General features: G+C 48.1%; 1 protein-coding gene across 1 annotated transcript; it reads left to right on the top strand.

The window, feature by feature from the left end:
* Positions 1-1,504: 1,504 nt before the first annotated feature.
* LOC125739523 (alpha-N-acetylneuraminide alpha-2,8-sialyltransferase-like) lies at positions 1,505-13,928 on the top strand. The gene is made up of 5 exons (XM_049009721.1): positions 1,505-2,402; positions 4,487-4,631; positions 6,143-6,252; positions 8,561-8,653; positions 9,584-13,928. Exons 1-5 carry the CDS (start codon positions 2,224-2,226, stop codon positions 10,056-10,058), a joined length of 1,002 nt encoding a protein of 333 aa, XP_048865678.1. The 5' UTR covers positions 1,505-2,223; the 3' UTR covers positions 10,059-13,928.
* Positions 13,929-16,726: the final 2,798 nt, after the last annotated feature.

The raw sequence follows: 16,726 nt of genomic DNA, 5'->3' as shown, positions 1-16,726 counted from the left end.
ATCAGCCTTACACAAGCATCCAGTTAAATGTACCACCCTCTGCAGTCCAGGGCAGAACAGCTACCAAACCGGGCTGTGATTCCTGTGGTGAGGATGCTCTCCAACGTTGCTGAGCAGGTTATAAGAATGGCTGGTGAGACCCTGGATCTCCTCAGCTGAAGTCTGGCTTTTCATATCGCAGCGGGTTCCGATGTACAGTGATGAAACTCTTAGGGCCTTGAGCGCAGCCCTTGGCCCCCAACTGCCACCTTACTGCTTACATCCTCCTTACTCCTTACGGCCTCCTTACTCCTTACGGCCTCCTTACTGCTTACGGCCTCCTTACTACTTAGGGCCCCCTTACTCCTCACGGCCTCCTTACTCCTCACTCCTCACAGGGTCTTCCCTCTCCTTTACACGTGCAGCAATTGGACATTGTGTTTTCTACTTTACTCCTATCGTTCTTGACTTATCTTTCTCATTTACTCCTCTTTTTTTTGTGCTTTTTCTTCCCCCTCCTAATCTGTCCCTCCTCTTCCGCCAGCTCACCCACTGCAATATTTTACTTGTGTTAAAAATTAAATAAATAAATAAAATAAAATGAAAAAAGAAATCGATCAACAAGAGGGGCCTATACAGAGTTTATAGAGCCCCTTATGGTAAAGCAGACATGTTTGGCACAGCAGGGTATTCAGACCATGATTCTGCTTGCTAAAGCTGCCGGACAGGATGGGGGGGAGTCGGACAAATGGATGGATGGACGGATGGATCCAGATATGTCACTACTGAGTCATGAGTCATGAGAAGTGATCTGTTGCCAGCCAGGGAAGAGTTATTCTGTAAAACAGTACAAATTAATTTCACTTCTCCTCAAAGTAATATGTACAAAATGCAGACCTGGCGGCAGTGCCCATTACCCCACATGGAGACATGGGCGGCGGCAGAGGGCGCCCGATTCTGGGCAGATTTCACTCTGGGACGGTGGCAGCGCAGACCAGCCCCGCTGTGCGGTGGGTGCGTGTTGGAATCACGGCACAGGGCATATAAATCACACGGCATTGCATTCAAAGTTTCCTCAGGTCCAGATTACTCCCGTATAAAGCAGTTGCGCCTGTTCGCTCCGGGTGCAATAGGAATCCAGCGGCGCTGTTCATCTTTCCCCGGACATCGTGCAACGCGAAAATGACTCACCTGCTAATCGTCCTTGGTCCTAAATCCTTACTGACCACTTAAAGTATTTAGTTTCTCAGAAAACATGAATGAACGTTCATGTCCTATATTAATTCCACTGAACTTAAAACGTCAGCTTTCAGACTATTATCACCTCAGTTTAGCTATACAGGGGCGTTTTAAAGTCGAATCTCTTTGCATGTATGATTGTATGCTTCCCATGGATTAGCATTAGCGGGATTATACAGCAGTACCTGGATAACTGCACATAGCGGGTATGAAACGCCCAGTGGGTGGATCGCTTTACTGGACAAAGCCAATTAAACGCCGGTCTTTCGCAGCACAATATCTTTGGTCGATGCAGCTGAAATATCGATGGGCTGATGCGGCGCCTGCCTCTTATCAATATAAGTGGAATATTAAAAATTGAGATGTTCAGATTCAGCACGTTTTTCTTGGGTGTTTAGCTTTGCCCGTGTCTCAGTTGCGCAGTGCCCCGGAGCTGCCGATCCTCCCATCGGCATGAGAAACCCGGCCAGTGGGAGTCCCGCCCATGCACACGCTTTCAGCTCAATGGGCGACTCGCATTAGCACAAAAAGCGGCGCTTTTGTCTTGCTGGAGGCTCCCTGGGTCCCACAGCTACAGTCCTGAGAGCCGGCGGAGGGAAGAAGCAATGCGGCGCTGCTGGGTTTGCGAGGGCACTGGCGCTGCGGCAAAGTGGCCTTTCGGTCATTTCGGGGATCCGCAATGATGCAGCGGAGCTCCGGAACCAGCAGCGACACCGCCGTGCGTTTACACCGGATCCCGGCGGCGCCTGGGACCCACCGACAGCACAGAGTCCCGAGTCCGGTCAGGCTGATGCGGGATGCATCTCCTCTCATCAGCGGTGCTCGGCTTTATCAGTGATGGAGAATGTCTTCGGCGGTCAAGATAAACTTGTCTTATTTAAAATAACAGCGGTGTGATATTCGGGGTTTTATTGGCAGACGGCAGATGAAGATCGGTCACTGCAGATAACCCGATATAATTTGGTGCAGGGAGTCTGATATAAGATTCCCATCTCCACAGTGATAATGGTTCTGAGATGCCCCAGAAACAGGTCGCTGGTATGGGGCGCCCTGTGCGTCGTCGTGGTGTACTGGGTCTATAACTACCCGGTGTACCGACTGCCCAGCGACAGGGAGGTGGTGCGCGAGGTGCTGCGCCAGGGGCGGACATGGCAGCGGAACCACACCGGCGCCCATCTGTTCAGGTACGCTGTTTGCGCAGCTCTACGCTGCACGTGGCTGTAGCCTTTGCGCTCTGCGTATATCCATGCTGTGGACCCTGCGTTTTATTCGCTATTATTTTAAGAGGGTCAGAGGGATGTTCTCTGTTACCTATATGGATAATCTGCATCTCGCTCAGTATCACATATGGCCTATATGCGTCTTAAGCTTATTTTCTTTTATATTAATTCTGCATAAAAACGGCTGTTTATTTTACATGTTTTGAGAAGCATCCATCCTTGAGTTGTCTTGCCATCAGTCATCAGGATATATCTTGGTCGTGTATTGTTTGATGTGATTTTTTTTGTGATTATGACAGTTGTGCTTTGATTTCCTACAAAATAATTTGTAAATCTCGTTTTCAATTAGGTCCTTTTATGCCCACGAATCAGGGGGATGTTTTATTAACGGCAAGTAGGATATTGAAAGTAGACTTTGCTCATTCCAAGAATGCAAAACGGAAATGAATGCTAAAGACACGTAAAGTCCACCTTTTCACCGAAAAGGATGCAGTAGTTTTCTTTGCCGGTGAATTCTGGGGTGGATGCCGGCTGGATTGCGCCGGGCTCCCCGGCTATGTGCACGGAATCCCCGGCTGATCCGTACTGTTCCCACCGGCTCTGTCTGCTTATTGCACAGCCGTAAATACTGGCGCACTATAACGCCGACTCAGCACAAATGGGCTGCATGACCTTACTGACGGATCACTGGAGCTACGGGGCGTGATGTGCACATTTCTAATTTTCTTACATTCAGATTTTGTTAATTCATTCAATCTACAAATACGCCGTTTGTATAATGTAGTTGTCGATAATCTCTTCTTGGGTCATTTTGTGCAGCTTTCACATTTCACAGTCGCATTTTAATTTTGTACAGTCCCATAATGAACGCGTACGTTATCAGGGCAGCATTCTTACTTAGATTTTTTAAGTAGGCCTGCTTAACCACGATTAACATATCGTAACTTTCTCCGTTGTACATATGAAAAGGCAAGTGGCCGAAAATGAGCTATTTATTTGGCTGCTGTTGGCCACAGCGGGTCATAAGCAAATGGTAACAAAAAACGTGACACTGATTGGATTGGTCTCAGTCCGCGCGAGCTCCTGCCGCTAACCTCAACGCGCGCTTCTGTCACATCCGCCATGCGCGCACACACCGCGGAAGGGATGGGCACGCGCCCCCCAATCCCCCCACCCCCCACACACACCCATTCCACCAGTGCACTCCAGCATATGAAAACAACCCCCATCAACATCGGTAACAGCAATTGATACCCTCCCTGAAATGTGTATTTGGGGAACCACCTGGGCCTGATTGCCGCTGATATCTGCAGAAGTGACAGAGGCTATCACGTTGACTTTCCCCCTTATTTTTTGGGCCAGTTATAAACCAGACAAAAGCACTTCCCTTCTCTAGTGCTAAAATAAGTTTGATCCACTTGAGCAAGTCCAGTGTCGCTCGAAAGCAGAACCTTTGCATGAGGATTCTGACACTGTTTGTTTACGATTCTGTTTTACTTAGTGAGTATGAATATATACAAATGAACTGTTTTGTTTCGTAGCCTTCTGAGTAAACACAGCTTAGAAGTTTTTAAATTAAATTTATGCAATAAGTGCAAAGGGGGGTTTAAATATTTAATATACCCCAATTTAATTTGCTTCAAATCAAAATAACCTGCAGCTTGCAGACACATGCAAAGTGGATGAGTATTACAGCTTGTTAGGGTCTTAATTGTTTTTGAGAACCTTTAATGCTGTGTGGAAGAAACTGCATCAGACTGAATTTCAACTGAAATCTCTGGTTATCTTTGAGAAATGATAAGGTGGCACCAGTTAGAATAGTGATTTGGGACCTGGGCTATGCTGTTGTACCCTTTGGGAAAAGTTGTTTCAGTGAAATATGCTATATACATGGGTAAAATGGTGTTTTATGGGTAAGTAAATATATGCAAGTTTGGAACAACGGAAGAGCTGTGGGTCTAGCGGCCTTAACCCCCAGTGTGGACCCATTGGCTTGGTGTTTTGCATGTAGCAGATGCGAGTTACGTCGTGTCCACTCTGCTCCACAGGAAGCTGCTGGAGGAGTGCTGTCAGCCTAAGCAGATGTTTGCCATAACCAAGGAAAACTCACCCATGGGGAAGGTTTTGTGGTACGACGGGGAGCTTTACCACTCACACACGGTGAACAATGTCACCTACCCCCTATTTGTGCAGGTGAGCTTCCACGGGTTAGGGTGAGGGTGAGGGCCCTCACGCGACCTTGCAGGATCTCTGCTTTGTCTTCAGATCTTTCTCAGTGTACTTGAGATGCCAAGAAGAGATTTAATTTCAGCTTGTGGTACCAATTCCTGATGTACAGTATTTTGCTTTCTTAATGTACTTTATACTAAATGTTTTTTATTCATCCATCCCTCCATTTTCCAAACCGCTTATCCTACTGGGTCGCGGGGTATTTTATTCATATTATTGCTTATTCACTTCTTTACTGGAAAAATTCTTTATGGTTTGTTCAAATGAGAAGTTGGTCATGCTTCTTGCCAGACGTCCAGGTCAATTTTTATTTGTTTTTAAAGCTGTGAACTTGTTTCGTTGTGCTGTGTTTGGTCCCTGAGTTCCACCGTCAGACAGCAGCGTTGGACTGAACGCTGTTACAGCTCACCTAAACCTGACCACGGCTCGCCTAACCCTCACCCACCACGGCTCGCCTGACCCTCACCCCAGGCTTCTTTGATGTCCCTCACATGCAGCCAGAGACGCTGCTAGACATTTTGGGCACCCAACACCGACCAATCCAGTTATATTCCATATTTCTTCGGGCCCCTGTCTCTCAGGGCAAGCCGGCGACTCTCTTTCAGTGTGACCGACCTTTATTCACAAGTCATTTCCTGTTTGACTGCACAGATGCTGCTCCCTCAGTAGGTACCATGCCATACTGCCGTTCACACAGGTCCCACTGCTGGGCTTCGAGCCGCTGCTCAGTTGATCCAGCTGCTAAACACAGATCACACCGATCACAGAGGATCGTAAAATACCTCTGGGAGCCCTTCTGATGAACAGAGTCCATGTGGATCTTCACTGAAGGTCCAGACGGATAGCCAGCAAGACGGATCCTCAGCATGTCTCGATTGGCCTTATTACCCCAAATGTGTGCTCTCCGAGGGTCATGCTGGGAATGGTGTACGGAGTGCGCTGGTGTGGCAGGTTTAGTGCCACCGGTATACACCACCAGCGTACACCACCAGCGTACACCACCAGTCAAAAGCTTTTGCACAAACTTAGATTTTCTATGTTTGCATGTAACTCACTTAACATTTAGTAAAAATACACTCAATATTATTTGCTAATAAATAAATTTACAGTACATTTACTAGTTGGGTACCAAGGTACTAGTTGGGTTATTAGCATGAAAACATTGATTCATCAAAGTAACCTCCTCTAGCAGTTATAACACCAGAGAATATTCAGGGTATTTCATGGGATGAAACAGTGCATTTAAAGTTAAAGGGCAGCCTAGAATGTGACTCTGCCATCACCTCACAACCAGTTAATAGGACTCTTTGCATGTTATAAAGGAAACTTGTTTTATTTGACTTTTCATTTATAGTAATTTACAGAACTTTCCAGTGTGTAACAAGAATAAAAAATGGAAATGAAATAAATGGAAAAATGGTAAAAACCTGTGGTGTGCAAAAACGTTTGACTGGTGGTGCACGCTGTCTCTCCAGAACCCTCCACTTCCTTTGCCCCTGAAGAGATGTGCCGTTGTTGGCAATGGAGGAGTCCTGAAGCGCAGTGACTGTGGTGGGGAAATCGACCAATCGGACTTCATCATGAGGTAAGGCGGGGCTCTGCTGAGGCAGCCTTTGTTACATGAGGTAAGGCGGGGCTCTGCTGAGGCAGCCTTTGTTACATGAGGTAAAGCGGGGCTCTGCTGAGGCAGCCTCTGTTACATGAGGTAAGGCGGGGCTCTGCTGAGGCAGCCTTTGTTACATGAGGTAAGGCGGGGCTCTGCTGAGGCAGCCTTTGTTACATGAGATAAGGCGGGGCTCTGCTGAGGCAGCCTTTGTTACATGAGGTAAGGCGGGGCTCTGCTTAAGCAGCCTTTGTTACATGAGGTAAGGCGGGGCTCTGCTTAAGCAGCCTTTGTTACATGAGGTAAGGCGGTGCTCTGCTGAGGCAGCCTTTGTTACATGAGGTAAGGCGGGGCTCTGCTGAGGCAGCCTTTGTTACATGAGGTAAGGCGGGGCTCTGCTGAGGCAGCCTTTGTCACATGAGGTAAGGCGGGGCTCTGCTGAGGCAGCCTTTGTCACATGAGGTAAGGCGGGGCTCTGCTGAGGCAGCCTTTGTTACATGAGGTAAGGCGGGGCTCTGCTGAGGCAGCCTTTGTCACATGAGGTAAGGCGGGGCTCTGCTGAAGCAGCCTTTGTTACATGAGGTAAGGCGGGGCTCTGCTGAGGCAGCCTTTGTTACATGAGGTAAGGCGGGGCTCTGCTGAGGCAGCCTTTGTTACATGAGGTAAGGCGGGGCTCTGCTGAGGCAGCCTTTGTCACATGAGGTAAGGCGGGGCTCTGCTGAGGCAGCCTTTGTCACATGAGGTAAGGCGGGGCTCTGCTGAGGCAGCCTCTGTTACATGAGGTAAGGCGGGGCTCTGCTGAGGCAGCCTCTGTTACATGAGGTAAGGCGGGGCTCTGCTGAGGCAGCCTCTGTTACATGAGGTAAGGCGGGGCTCTGCTGAGGCAGCCTTTGTTACATGAGGTAAGGCGGGGCTCTGCTGAGGCAGCCTTTGTCACATGAGGTAAGGCGGGGCTCTGCTGAGGCAGCCTCTGTTACATGAGGTAAGGCGGGGCTCTGCTGAGGCAGCCTCTGTTACATGAGGTAAGGCGGGGCTCTGCTGAGGCAGCCTCTGTTACATGAGGTAAGGCGGGGCTCTGCTGAGGCAGCCTTTGTTACATGAGGTAAGGCGGGGCTCTGCTGAGGCAGCCTTTGTTACATGAGATAAGGCGGGGCTCTGCTGAGGCAGCCTTTGTTACATGAGGTAAGGCGGGGCTCTGCTTAAGCAGCCTTTGTTACATGAGGTAAGGCGGGGCTCTGCTGAAGCAGCCTTTGTTACATGAGGTTAGGCGGGGCTCTGCTGAAGCAGCCTTTGTTACATGAGGTAAGGCGGGGCTCTGCTGAGGCAGCCTTTGTTACATGAGGTAAGGCGGGGCTCTGCTGAGGCAGCCTTTGTTACATGAGGTAAGGCGGTGCTCTGCTGAGGCAGCCTTTGTTACATGAGATAAGGCGGGGCTCTGCTGAGGCAGCCTTTGTTACATGAGGTAAGGCGGGGCTCTGCTGAGGCAGCCTTTGTTATATGAGGTAAGGCGGGGCTCTGCTGAGGCAGCCTTTGTTACATGAGGTAAGGCAGGGCTCTGCAGAGAACTTTCATTTCATTTCAGTTCCTCTTTTCACCTCTTTTGCATTCTTAGTACCAGGCAAGAGTTTGAAACACAGAAGTGATACAAACCACATTTGCATAAAAGTTAGTACACTTTCGAAAAATAAAAATCTGAAATTTGGGATTTCACTTGAACCTTTTTCTAACAGACAAAGGGACAAAGAAAGATTTTTAGTGTATTCACAGACAGTTAATGACTGCACAAATGAGAAATGTGTGGCTTCATAGACATAGTCTGTGCTTGACTGGGCTGCCTGCAGCCCAGATCTGTGTCCTGTTGAAAATGTCTGCAGAATCAGACAACTGCGACCACGGATTGTTGAGCAGCTCAAGTCTTATATACAGCAGGAATGGGCAAAATTTTCACTTGCAAAATGGCACCAATTAGTTTATTCAGTTCCCAAATGAATCAGAAGTGTGATAAAAGGAAATGGGAATGCCACCCAGTGGAAAACTTGCCTCTGTCCCAACTTTTTTGGAGTATGGTGCAGGCATCAATTTCTAAATGTTTGACAACATATCTTTAACAATTAAGTTTCTCTTTTTTTGTTCTTTTGCCTGTTAAATAAAGGTTCAAGTAGAATACCAAATACAGATTTTAGTTTTTATTGCATTTTTAGAAAGTGTTTTCTGGTTTGTAGATATAGTACGGTGAGTTTTCTGTACACCTGGGAAGTGAGTAACTTTTTCCCTACTTTCTCTACATCAGGTGCAACCTGCCACCGCTGTCTAAGGAGTACACCAACGATGTCGGGACCAAAACACACTTGGTGTCTGCAAATCCCAGCATCATCGAGAAAAGGTACTGGGTCCTTCACAGCCGTTTGGGCAAACAGGCTCTGTGAGTTTGGCTGCATTTGAGGACACTAGAGTGTCCTGTTCATTGGTGCAGGGCCTTTTAGTCATCTAGTGATGGACATTTTTGAGAAAGCAAGATCAGAGAGTCCCTGAACAATTGGGGGTCAGGGGCTTTGCTCAAGGGCACAACGGCAAGATGCCGATCATGGGATTAAACCAGCGACCTTCCGATCACAGGTGCAATGTCCCAGTCTGCTGACTCACAGACATCCCAATCCCGAATCATGTTGGGCAGCTATTGCCCAAAAAAGGCAGTATCCTGACAGTCGTAAGCCATCTCGCGGATGGGATGTGGCCTTAAACATCCTGACAGTCGTAAGCCATCTCGCGGATGGGATGTGGCCCTAAACATCCTGACAGTCGTAAGCCATCTCGCGGATGGGATGTGGCCCTAAACATCCTGACAGTCGTAAGCCATCTCGCGGATGGGATGTGGCCTTAAACATCCTGACAGTCGTAAGCCATCTCGCGGATGGGATGTGGCCTTAAACATCCTAACAGTCGTAAGCCAGCTCGCAGATGGGATGTGGCCCTAAGTTGTGTTTTCCGCTTCTGGCACTATAAGCCATGACTGTTAATTCTCTGGATTAAAATGGAGCCCTGATCTGCTTTATTTAGCTGGTCTTCATGAACAATAGTTCATCAGAACTGGAAATGAAGGCCTCAGCCTTTGAAGGAGACCTGTCACATTTATTTTCTCGGGATAAGTTCAGTATGCCTGGCTATTCAGATATAAATCTTTGATTTGGTTTGTAATCTTTGAGTGTAATTGAGTTCCTCTGAGCTAACGAAATTCTGATAATGAGAAAGATGTAGGTGGAGATACTGGCATCCTTACAAAGCTGCTTCTGCATTTCCTCTTTGTGACCTGCAGGTTTCAGAACCTCCTGTGGTCGAGGAGATCCTTTGTGGAGAGCATGAAGGCTTACGCCTCCAGCTACATCTACATGCCGGCCTTCTCCATGAAACCTGGGACGGACCCATCCCTTCGCGTTAGCTACGCCCTGTCCGACAGTGGCTCCAACCAGACGATGCTCTTTGCCAATCCGGACTTCCTGAGGAGCGTGGACCGGTTCTGGAAGGCCCGTGGCATCCATGCCAAGCGTCTCTCCACAGGCCTGTTTCTTGTGAGCCTGGCGCTGGGACTCTGTGAGGAGGTCACGGCTTATGGCTTCTGGCCCTTCTCCGTGGGCCTGGATGAGGGTTTCATAAGCCACCACTACTATGACAACATCCTACCCTTCTCCGGCTTCCATGCCATGCCTGAGGAGTTCCTGCAGCTATGGCAGCTGCATAAGGGTGGCGTCCTGCGCATGCGTGTCGGCAAATGTCCGTCGGAAGCTGGGTAGTCCCACACTGGCCCGCTGTCACCAGCATGCGAACATTCATCCGAGCTCCCTCCGTGCTTGCCTCTGCATGCCTTCCCTTCCCTAACGTTTGATGTTTTTAGCTGGCAGAGATGTCTGTTTGGAGTCATGGATCCCGAAAATGTCGCAGACGTCGATCTGGGTCGGCAGGACACGGGGGAAGGAGGGGGAAGGAGAAAACAAGAGGAGAGAACAAAATGAACAAGTCAGTGAGGTCAGCACTGCAGCTGGTGAACCAGAATCGCAGGGGAGGAGGGAAGTGCTGGCGATTAATGCCAAGGATTATCACAGTCCGTGAAGCAAGGCTCCAGTGTGGAACCAGCAGTCCAGAAGCGAGAACTGAGCATTAATACTTCTCTCTATTTCCTTTGATGTTTCCAAACTCGCTACTCAATTGACGTCGTTTTAGCTATAGGCTAACCTAACCCGCTAACGAAAAAAAAATTATATATCTTGGTGTCGTAATACATCAACGTACTAAGAAGCTTGTGGGTGACAGAGAAGGACCCCATACCAATGTTTGGGAAAAGACATGTGGAGCTATCATGAATCCTAAATCAACAATTTGGTTTGTCCTCAGTGAACATGGGGGAATGTCATGAGACGCAGCTCAGCTGATGGCAGGAGTGGGTGCTGGGAGAGCCCGGTTCTCCACGGGTCTTTCCTTTTGGGAAGAACTATTTCCAAAGGACACGCAGGAGTTCATGGTGAGGCTGCACTGGGGCCATTTTTACAGTGTTAAATTCCACCCCCCAAGTCACATCAAACTGCAGTAATGAGCACTTTATGGTACAAACATGTGGAGAAAGTCATACATTACAATCTTTGCTCCATGGAATTAGTGATGTCAGCCACCTCCTGAACTGGAGAAATGGTAGGATGATGGATGGAAGGGTGGATGGATGGACCTCTTAAAGCGAGAAACGCGAGTGGTTCGTAACGGTGTTTTCATTTGCATTCGATGCTGTACGATTGGCTCCACTCAGGGGCCCATAATGCACTGCTTTGTTCGTTTACATCATCTTCCAGAAAGGTCCCCACTTTGTGCTTGTTGTCTCGTGGTGTTCCATCGAGCTGCCGGTTGAATGTGCTCGGAAGGCTTGAAGAGTGCCTTGTCCTTATTAACTGGACATGACAGAAGGAGCAAGAAAAAAATGAATTTTGTATTTCAGTGAGCGATACCTTCAGAAACAGCCATTAAACACTGCAGTGTGTCAGAAACAGCCGTTAATAATGAAGTGTGTCCTTGGGGACGTGCGGTTTCCCCGCTCGGGGTGATGAGCTGACTTAACCTACAGTCGTATTCTAAGTTGGTCAGCTGGTCGATCTGGGAGTTTCAGATCCTGAGGATTTTACTCCTTATCGTCCTACATTTCCTGCCTACTTTTCTGAATGTTGTTCTGTGTTTAGAGGAGATGCAATTTAACCCAGTTAATTGGCACTATCAGTTTTCCTGTGGCACGTTAAGCCAGAGGAATAGAATAATGGATTTTTTACGTCTTCATGACTGTTGGGTATCTGTCTGTACTGTGTGTTTAATGTAATTAACCTTTCATGCTGGTATCAGTGTTTCAATGAGGCTCAAATTGACAGTATTGATATTATGTTGATGGTAAATGCTGAAGAAGCCGTTTCATTTTGAAACTGGTGAAAAGTTCAGATTTAATTTTCTTTGTTTCCCATTAACCTGGAAACACCCTTTTGCTGGCTGTTTATCTCTGGGGGATTAAAGTCAGAGCTGGTCGATGTCTGTCAGTGAAAAGCACAGAAAAACAAGAACTAACAGATCTTTTCTTTTTAAATGTAATGTGAATGTGATCACTGAACACATTTTAAATGTACATATAGCCTACATTAAGACGTGGCACTATATCGGCTAGCATCCCAGCCGGAAGTGACGTTTGGTTTGTGCCGTATGCTGATTTGTTGGCATTGTGGTCTTCAGGGAACCAGCCAATCAGGTCAAGGTTGGCAAAGTAAGCGAGGGCGTGACCAATCGCATCACAGCTGACCATGTCTCTGCATTACCTATAGAGTAGAAAAGTGAGTTTTGTGTATGAAAAGCTGTTTGTGTTGTGATGTTCATTTGTACCACAGTACCCTTTGAGCCGAGGTACCTTTTTGCCATGGGGGCCCTGCACCGCGGTATCTGCCGTTTGGGGCTGGGGGTGGGGGTGGGCATTTTTCCCACAGGATGGATAGTTGAAGTGCTTTTGGTCTATAACTGCCCATCAGTGTCATCCGCCTGATTCACTCTAAGGCAGCTGTAATCTTTGGCTAATAACGTCACTTTTTGGGGTAACTTAATGTTCTGTCCCATAAAAAGCCTCTTCAGTGTGGGGTACTGGTTTAAATCACCCAGCCTGGTCTTGTGGCCTTGAATGTGTTTCTGTTTCCTGCACTGAGCGGACAAGCAGCCGTCGTAGCGCCTGTCCCTGCCAGCTGCCAATATATTTAGATTTTTTAAAGCTGCATTATTGTTTTACCTGTAAATCTTCTCCTCTCCACCAGGAACATAATTGGTGCTTTAATTTTATGAACGAAATTTGGTTTAAGTTTAAGGAGCATATTACATATTTACAAGAATATTTTTTAATGGTGTAAAGCGTATTTTTTTATATTTTCAGAGAGGCTTGTTTTTGTATAATTGTGTGTGTGGCTAAATGCAAATGTTGGCAGATTTTTCCCTTTAATGTCTGGTTTCAGTCTATGCCTCAAAATAAAACAGGAACTTCAACAAATTCTGATGTACAATAAAGCTACCTAGCTACCTCTTCCAATTAAGGTAAAGAGCTTTTCTTTGTAGCAGCTTCTGTTAGGGCAGCTATGGCGTAACGTGCCGGGACTCTCACAGCTGTGATCTCACTCCTCGGTTCACTTTCACGCCTAACAGTGGTGTAATGTTGAACTCAGCTCACGATTTGATACGCATCACAAAATTTCTAACAAACGTAACTTCGATCAGATGTCTTGGGCCCACCTCATCTACGATATGATTGGTTATCTACCTGAACCAATCATTTTTCTTTCTGCACGCAGAACATTTTTGAGCTGTCATCCCAGATCTCTTGCCTTGTGACATATCGCTTGGCTATGAGGCCGATGATGCAATCATGATGATCAGCGAAACAGCTAAGCGATATGTCGCAGGAGGAGGGAATTCGGACAGAGGAAGAGATTTGGCACGACAGCTTCAATGGCAGTTAAAGCACTCGATAAACGACAGAGGTGGCGACGCAGTGCAACACAACTTAAGTACTGCGATGGGTATCAAAGCATAATTGAATCGAGAAATTTTGGGACACAAAATACCGTTACGCCCCTGTCGTCTAACATCCTTCCTGGTTCACTTAACTACGTTTGGCAGTGGAAGGAAACTGACCAATCAGGCAGTAAAGTGACCAAGAAACTGACCAATCAGGTAGTAAAGTGACCAAAAAACTGACCAATCAGGCAGTAAAGTGACCAAGAAACTGACCAATCAGGCAGTAAAGTGAACCATGACTTTTGAGTATTTAAAATTTGGCAAATGTATCACATCATTTATTTAAAAGGTTTTGGGAAAAAGTCATTTATTTAGAGCAGAAATGATTTATGTGAAATTTGTTGTGTATGTTTAATTGGTACCTACAAGCACATATAGTGTTGTGTTAATTCGGGTTTCTTCTGTTATGGTATGGAGCCGTGAACCGGGCTGCTATTCCCACACCAGGTCACTGAAGCCGCACCTCCCCCATGTCAGAAAACACCAGCACTGCTGTTCTGGCTCTGACCCCCCCAACCTAATTGCCTTCTGCATTCTTGCAGTGTCCTGCTCAAGTTCCCCGATTGTGAACGTCTCAATAAACTGGTAAGAAGGCTTCTGGCTTGTGGTGTGTTTTGTGACACGCTGGCGTCCCCAAGAGTGCAGCCGAGGGAACCCGGTTAAGGGAGCAGGCGGCTTCCTCGCATCCGCTCTCACTTCTGCTCAGTCCTTGCATCTGGGGCACGTCCCACCAGGGTCACCAATAAGACAGGCGGCCTTTGTATTTATACAGTTTTTTCTAACGATTATGGCATCTCCATATTTCACTGCAACTAATACACTTGAGTGGTGACACCGGCCTCGTTTTCGTAGGACTGCATCTCTATGGACTTTCGAACAAGATGGTGGTTGGGTCACAAGCTGCCTGTGTGGGCGGCTCAATCAGAAACGCCGCTAGGATGAATAATTGGGCCTGAGTGGTTGCTATGAGACGTCAGTTCGTTTGTCTCTATTCCACCGCCGTGTAAATTTAATGTTGGAGCAAAAGGATTCAGCCTGCAGCCCTGCTTTGAAGATACACTTTTTTCTGATCATTTTCCCGACAGTGTGTCTGGCTTAGGGGAAGCCTCCCTTACGGCAGGAATGGTGCCATCGATGACCCTCCGATGCGATAGCCTGGCTTTTTACTGGCCCGCTTTCTGGCTCTCGTTGTCCTGTTGGCCAATGGGGTGAGGAAGGGGTGTTGTCACGGTAACACGAATGTCGGGGAGGCCCACCGTTAGGAGGACCCTGAGCTGGTGGAACGTCGAAGGCTTCTGTGGTAACGACACCATCCGGATCAGAGTGGTGCGACAGACGCCATGCTGTCCCTTCGTGGAAGGTGGTGTCCAGGGCTGCGACCGCATGGGTACGAGGCCCGGATCAGCTCCAACCGATGGCGCCAGTGACATGCTGTGGGCCAGACTGGGGAGTCATTCTGCCGACCGCGACACACACGCTCACACACACACACACACACACACGCTCACACACACACACACGCTCACACACACACGCTCAAACACACACACACGATCATACATGCTCACACATGCACACACACAGATGCAAACACATGCTCACACATACACACACACACACACACTCATACACACGCTGCAGTGGAATCAGCAGGGAGTGTGTGTCGTCTCGAGCTGTACGGTCCCCTTAATAGCACCACAGGTCTCCAGTCCTCACATCTATCAGCTGTCAGGGTGGTTACAGTGCCAACGATGTTCCTGGTGAGCAGTTGAGCTGGGAAAGTGGAGGGTTTATTGATCCGAGGTCTGAGGAGACTGTCATCAGCAACCCGCTCTGCATGACAGTTAAGGTGGCTTCTCTGGCAGGGGTTCGGAGCTCCTCAACCCAGCAGATACTGAGCAACAGCCCCATGCCCCCCCCCCCCCCATCTTGGGGTCAATTCTCTTCACATCCCACCTGTTCAATGGCCACAGTCTAGCACTCCAGGCCACGTGGGGACATGCTGAGGTAGTTGACTGCTCAGATGCATGTAGGGCAGTCAAGCAGACGTAAGGCAGGACTGTCAGTGCACTGTGACGATACCAGGCATGGTCCTTTATGAATGCCAATGATTCTGTTCATCTCCATGGTGATGATAACATGTTAACAGGTAGCTGTTTAATGCTGCCTTTATTAGTTACTTAAGACCAGCCTGCAGAGCACATTAACATCTTGCAGTAATCAGGCTGGCTGACCAGAGAGTACAGACTTTGGGTGTGAACGTTTAGCAGTGATCTAGCTCACGGTCACTCAGCCATGGTTCTAGATTAGGTAAATATGGTTTGGTGCGTGATGAAATATCCAGAAAAACTGCATGCCACCCCCCCACCACCCTGGTTGGCAAACCCTGCCCCCCCCATCCCACACTGTTGGCTGCAGACACGTTTTAATGGTCAGTAGTCAGGTCTTGTGCTTGGACAGGTGGAAAATCCCAGAGGGACCTGCAGACAGACATAAAACTGTGGCATCTACACAGGCAGCAGAAGGCAGAAAGGAAAGTCTGCTTTTCACTGTGTGTCTGACTTTGTCTTCACTATATTTAGTCTATTTGCATAAATAAATGTGCACTTCCCCAGAGCAGAATCAGCTGGAGGATACAGCCGTGAAAAAAAATGATGAGACAACAGCACAATTTTTGCAAGATTTGTCTGTTTTTTTCTCATTTTCCAACTCAAGGCTCCCAGCCGTCCGGTCGCCTGGTTGGGGGGGGGGGCTAAGCCTTTATGATCATCATCACCATGAAATAAAGATCTACAGGGACACGTGGAAATCGGCAGAATCAGGACGTGCATGTCGGACATGTGGGCCACCACCGCAAAGGACCAGTGTTAAGCCAGAGCCCTTCATGCCCCCCCCAGGAAGGAGAAAATTGACAGTTTTCTTTGTCATAAAAAATGCAGCTTCTGTAATGCTGCAGCCAGTCTGTAGCTGAGGGGATTTTTCCAGCCTTGACGGGACCTTCAGTCGCGATTAGTGACCTTGGGCCTGGTTTTGATTCTAAGTTTCGCATTCCCTGACACCCCCACAACACCCCCGCGGCTCCTGTTTCAGTGCATTTCCAGTGTAGCTGTAGGCAGAGACCAACAACCTGGCAGCTACCTCAGGCTTCCCCTTGCTTCTGCCAGGTGCAGTTCTGGTTCTCCTCCGGCACTTCTGAGCTGACAGACAGGAGGCGCGCCCCCCTCACTCTCTTCCATCTGTCTCCCCGCCCAGCCTCTGAAAGCCAGAGATCCTTCTGGAAAAGCGGACTGGAGCCAGCCTGCCACTATCACATGCCCATCTTACCTTCGAGCCAGTGTTGCAGAGAATTCAGTTTGTGGGCATCACTGCCGTGGGCCGTGGCTTG

Source organism: Brienomyrus brachyistius, chromosome 3 (assembly GCF_023856365.1).
Source record: "Brienomyrus brachyistius isolate T26 chromosome 3, BBRACH_0.4, whole genome shotgun sequence".
Classification (NCBI taxonomy): domain Eukaryota; kingdom Metazoa; phylum Chordata; class Actinopteri; order Osteoglossiformes; family Mormyridae; genus Brienomyrus; species Brienomyrus brachyistius.
This window is presented reverse-complemented; position numbering and strand designations above follow the sequence as displayed.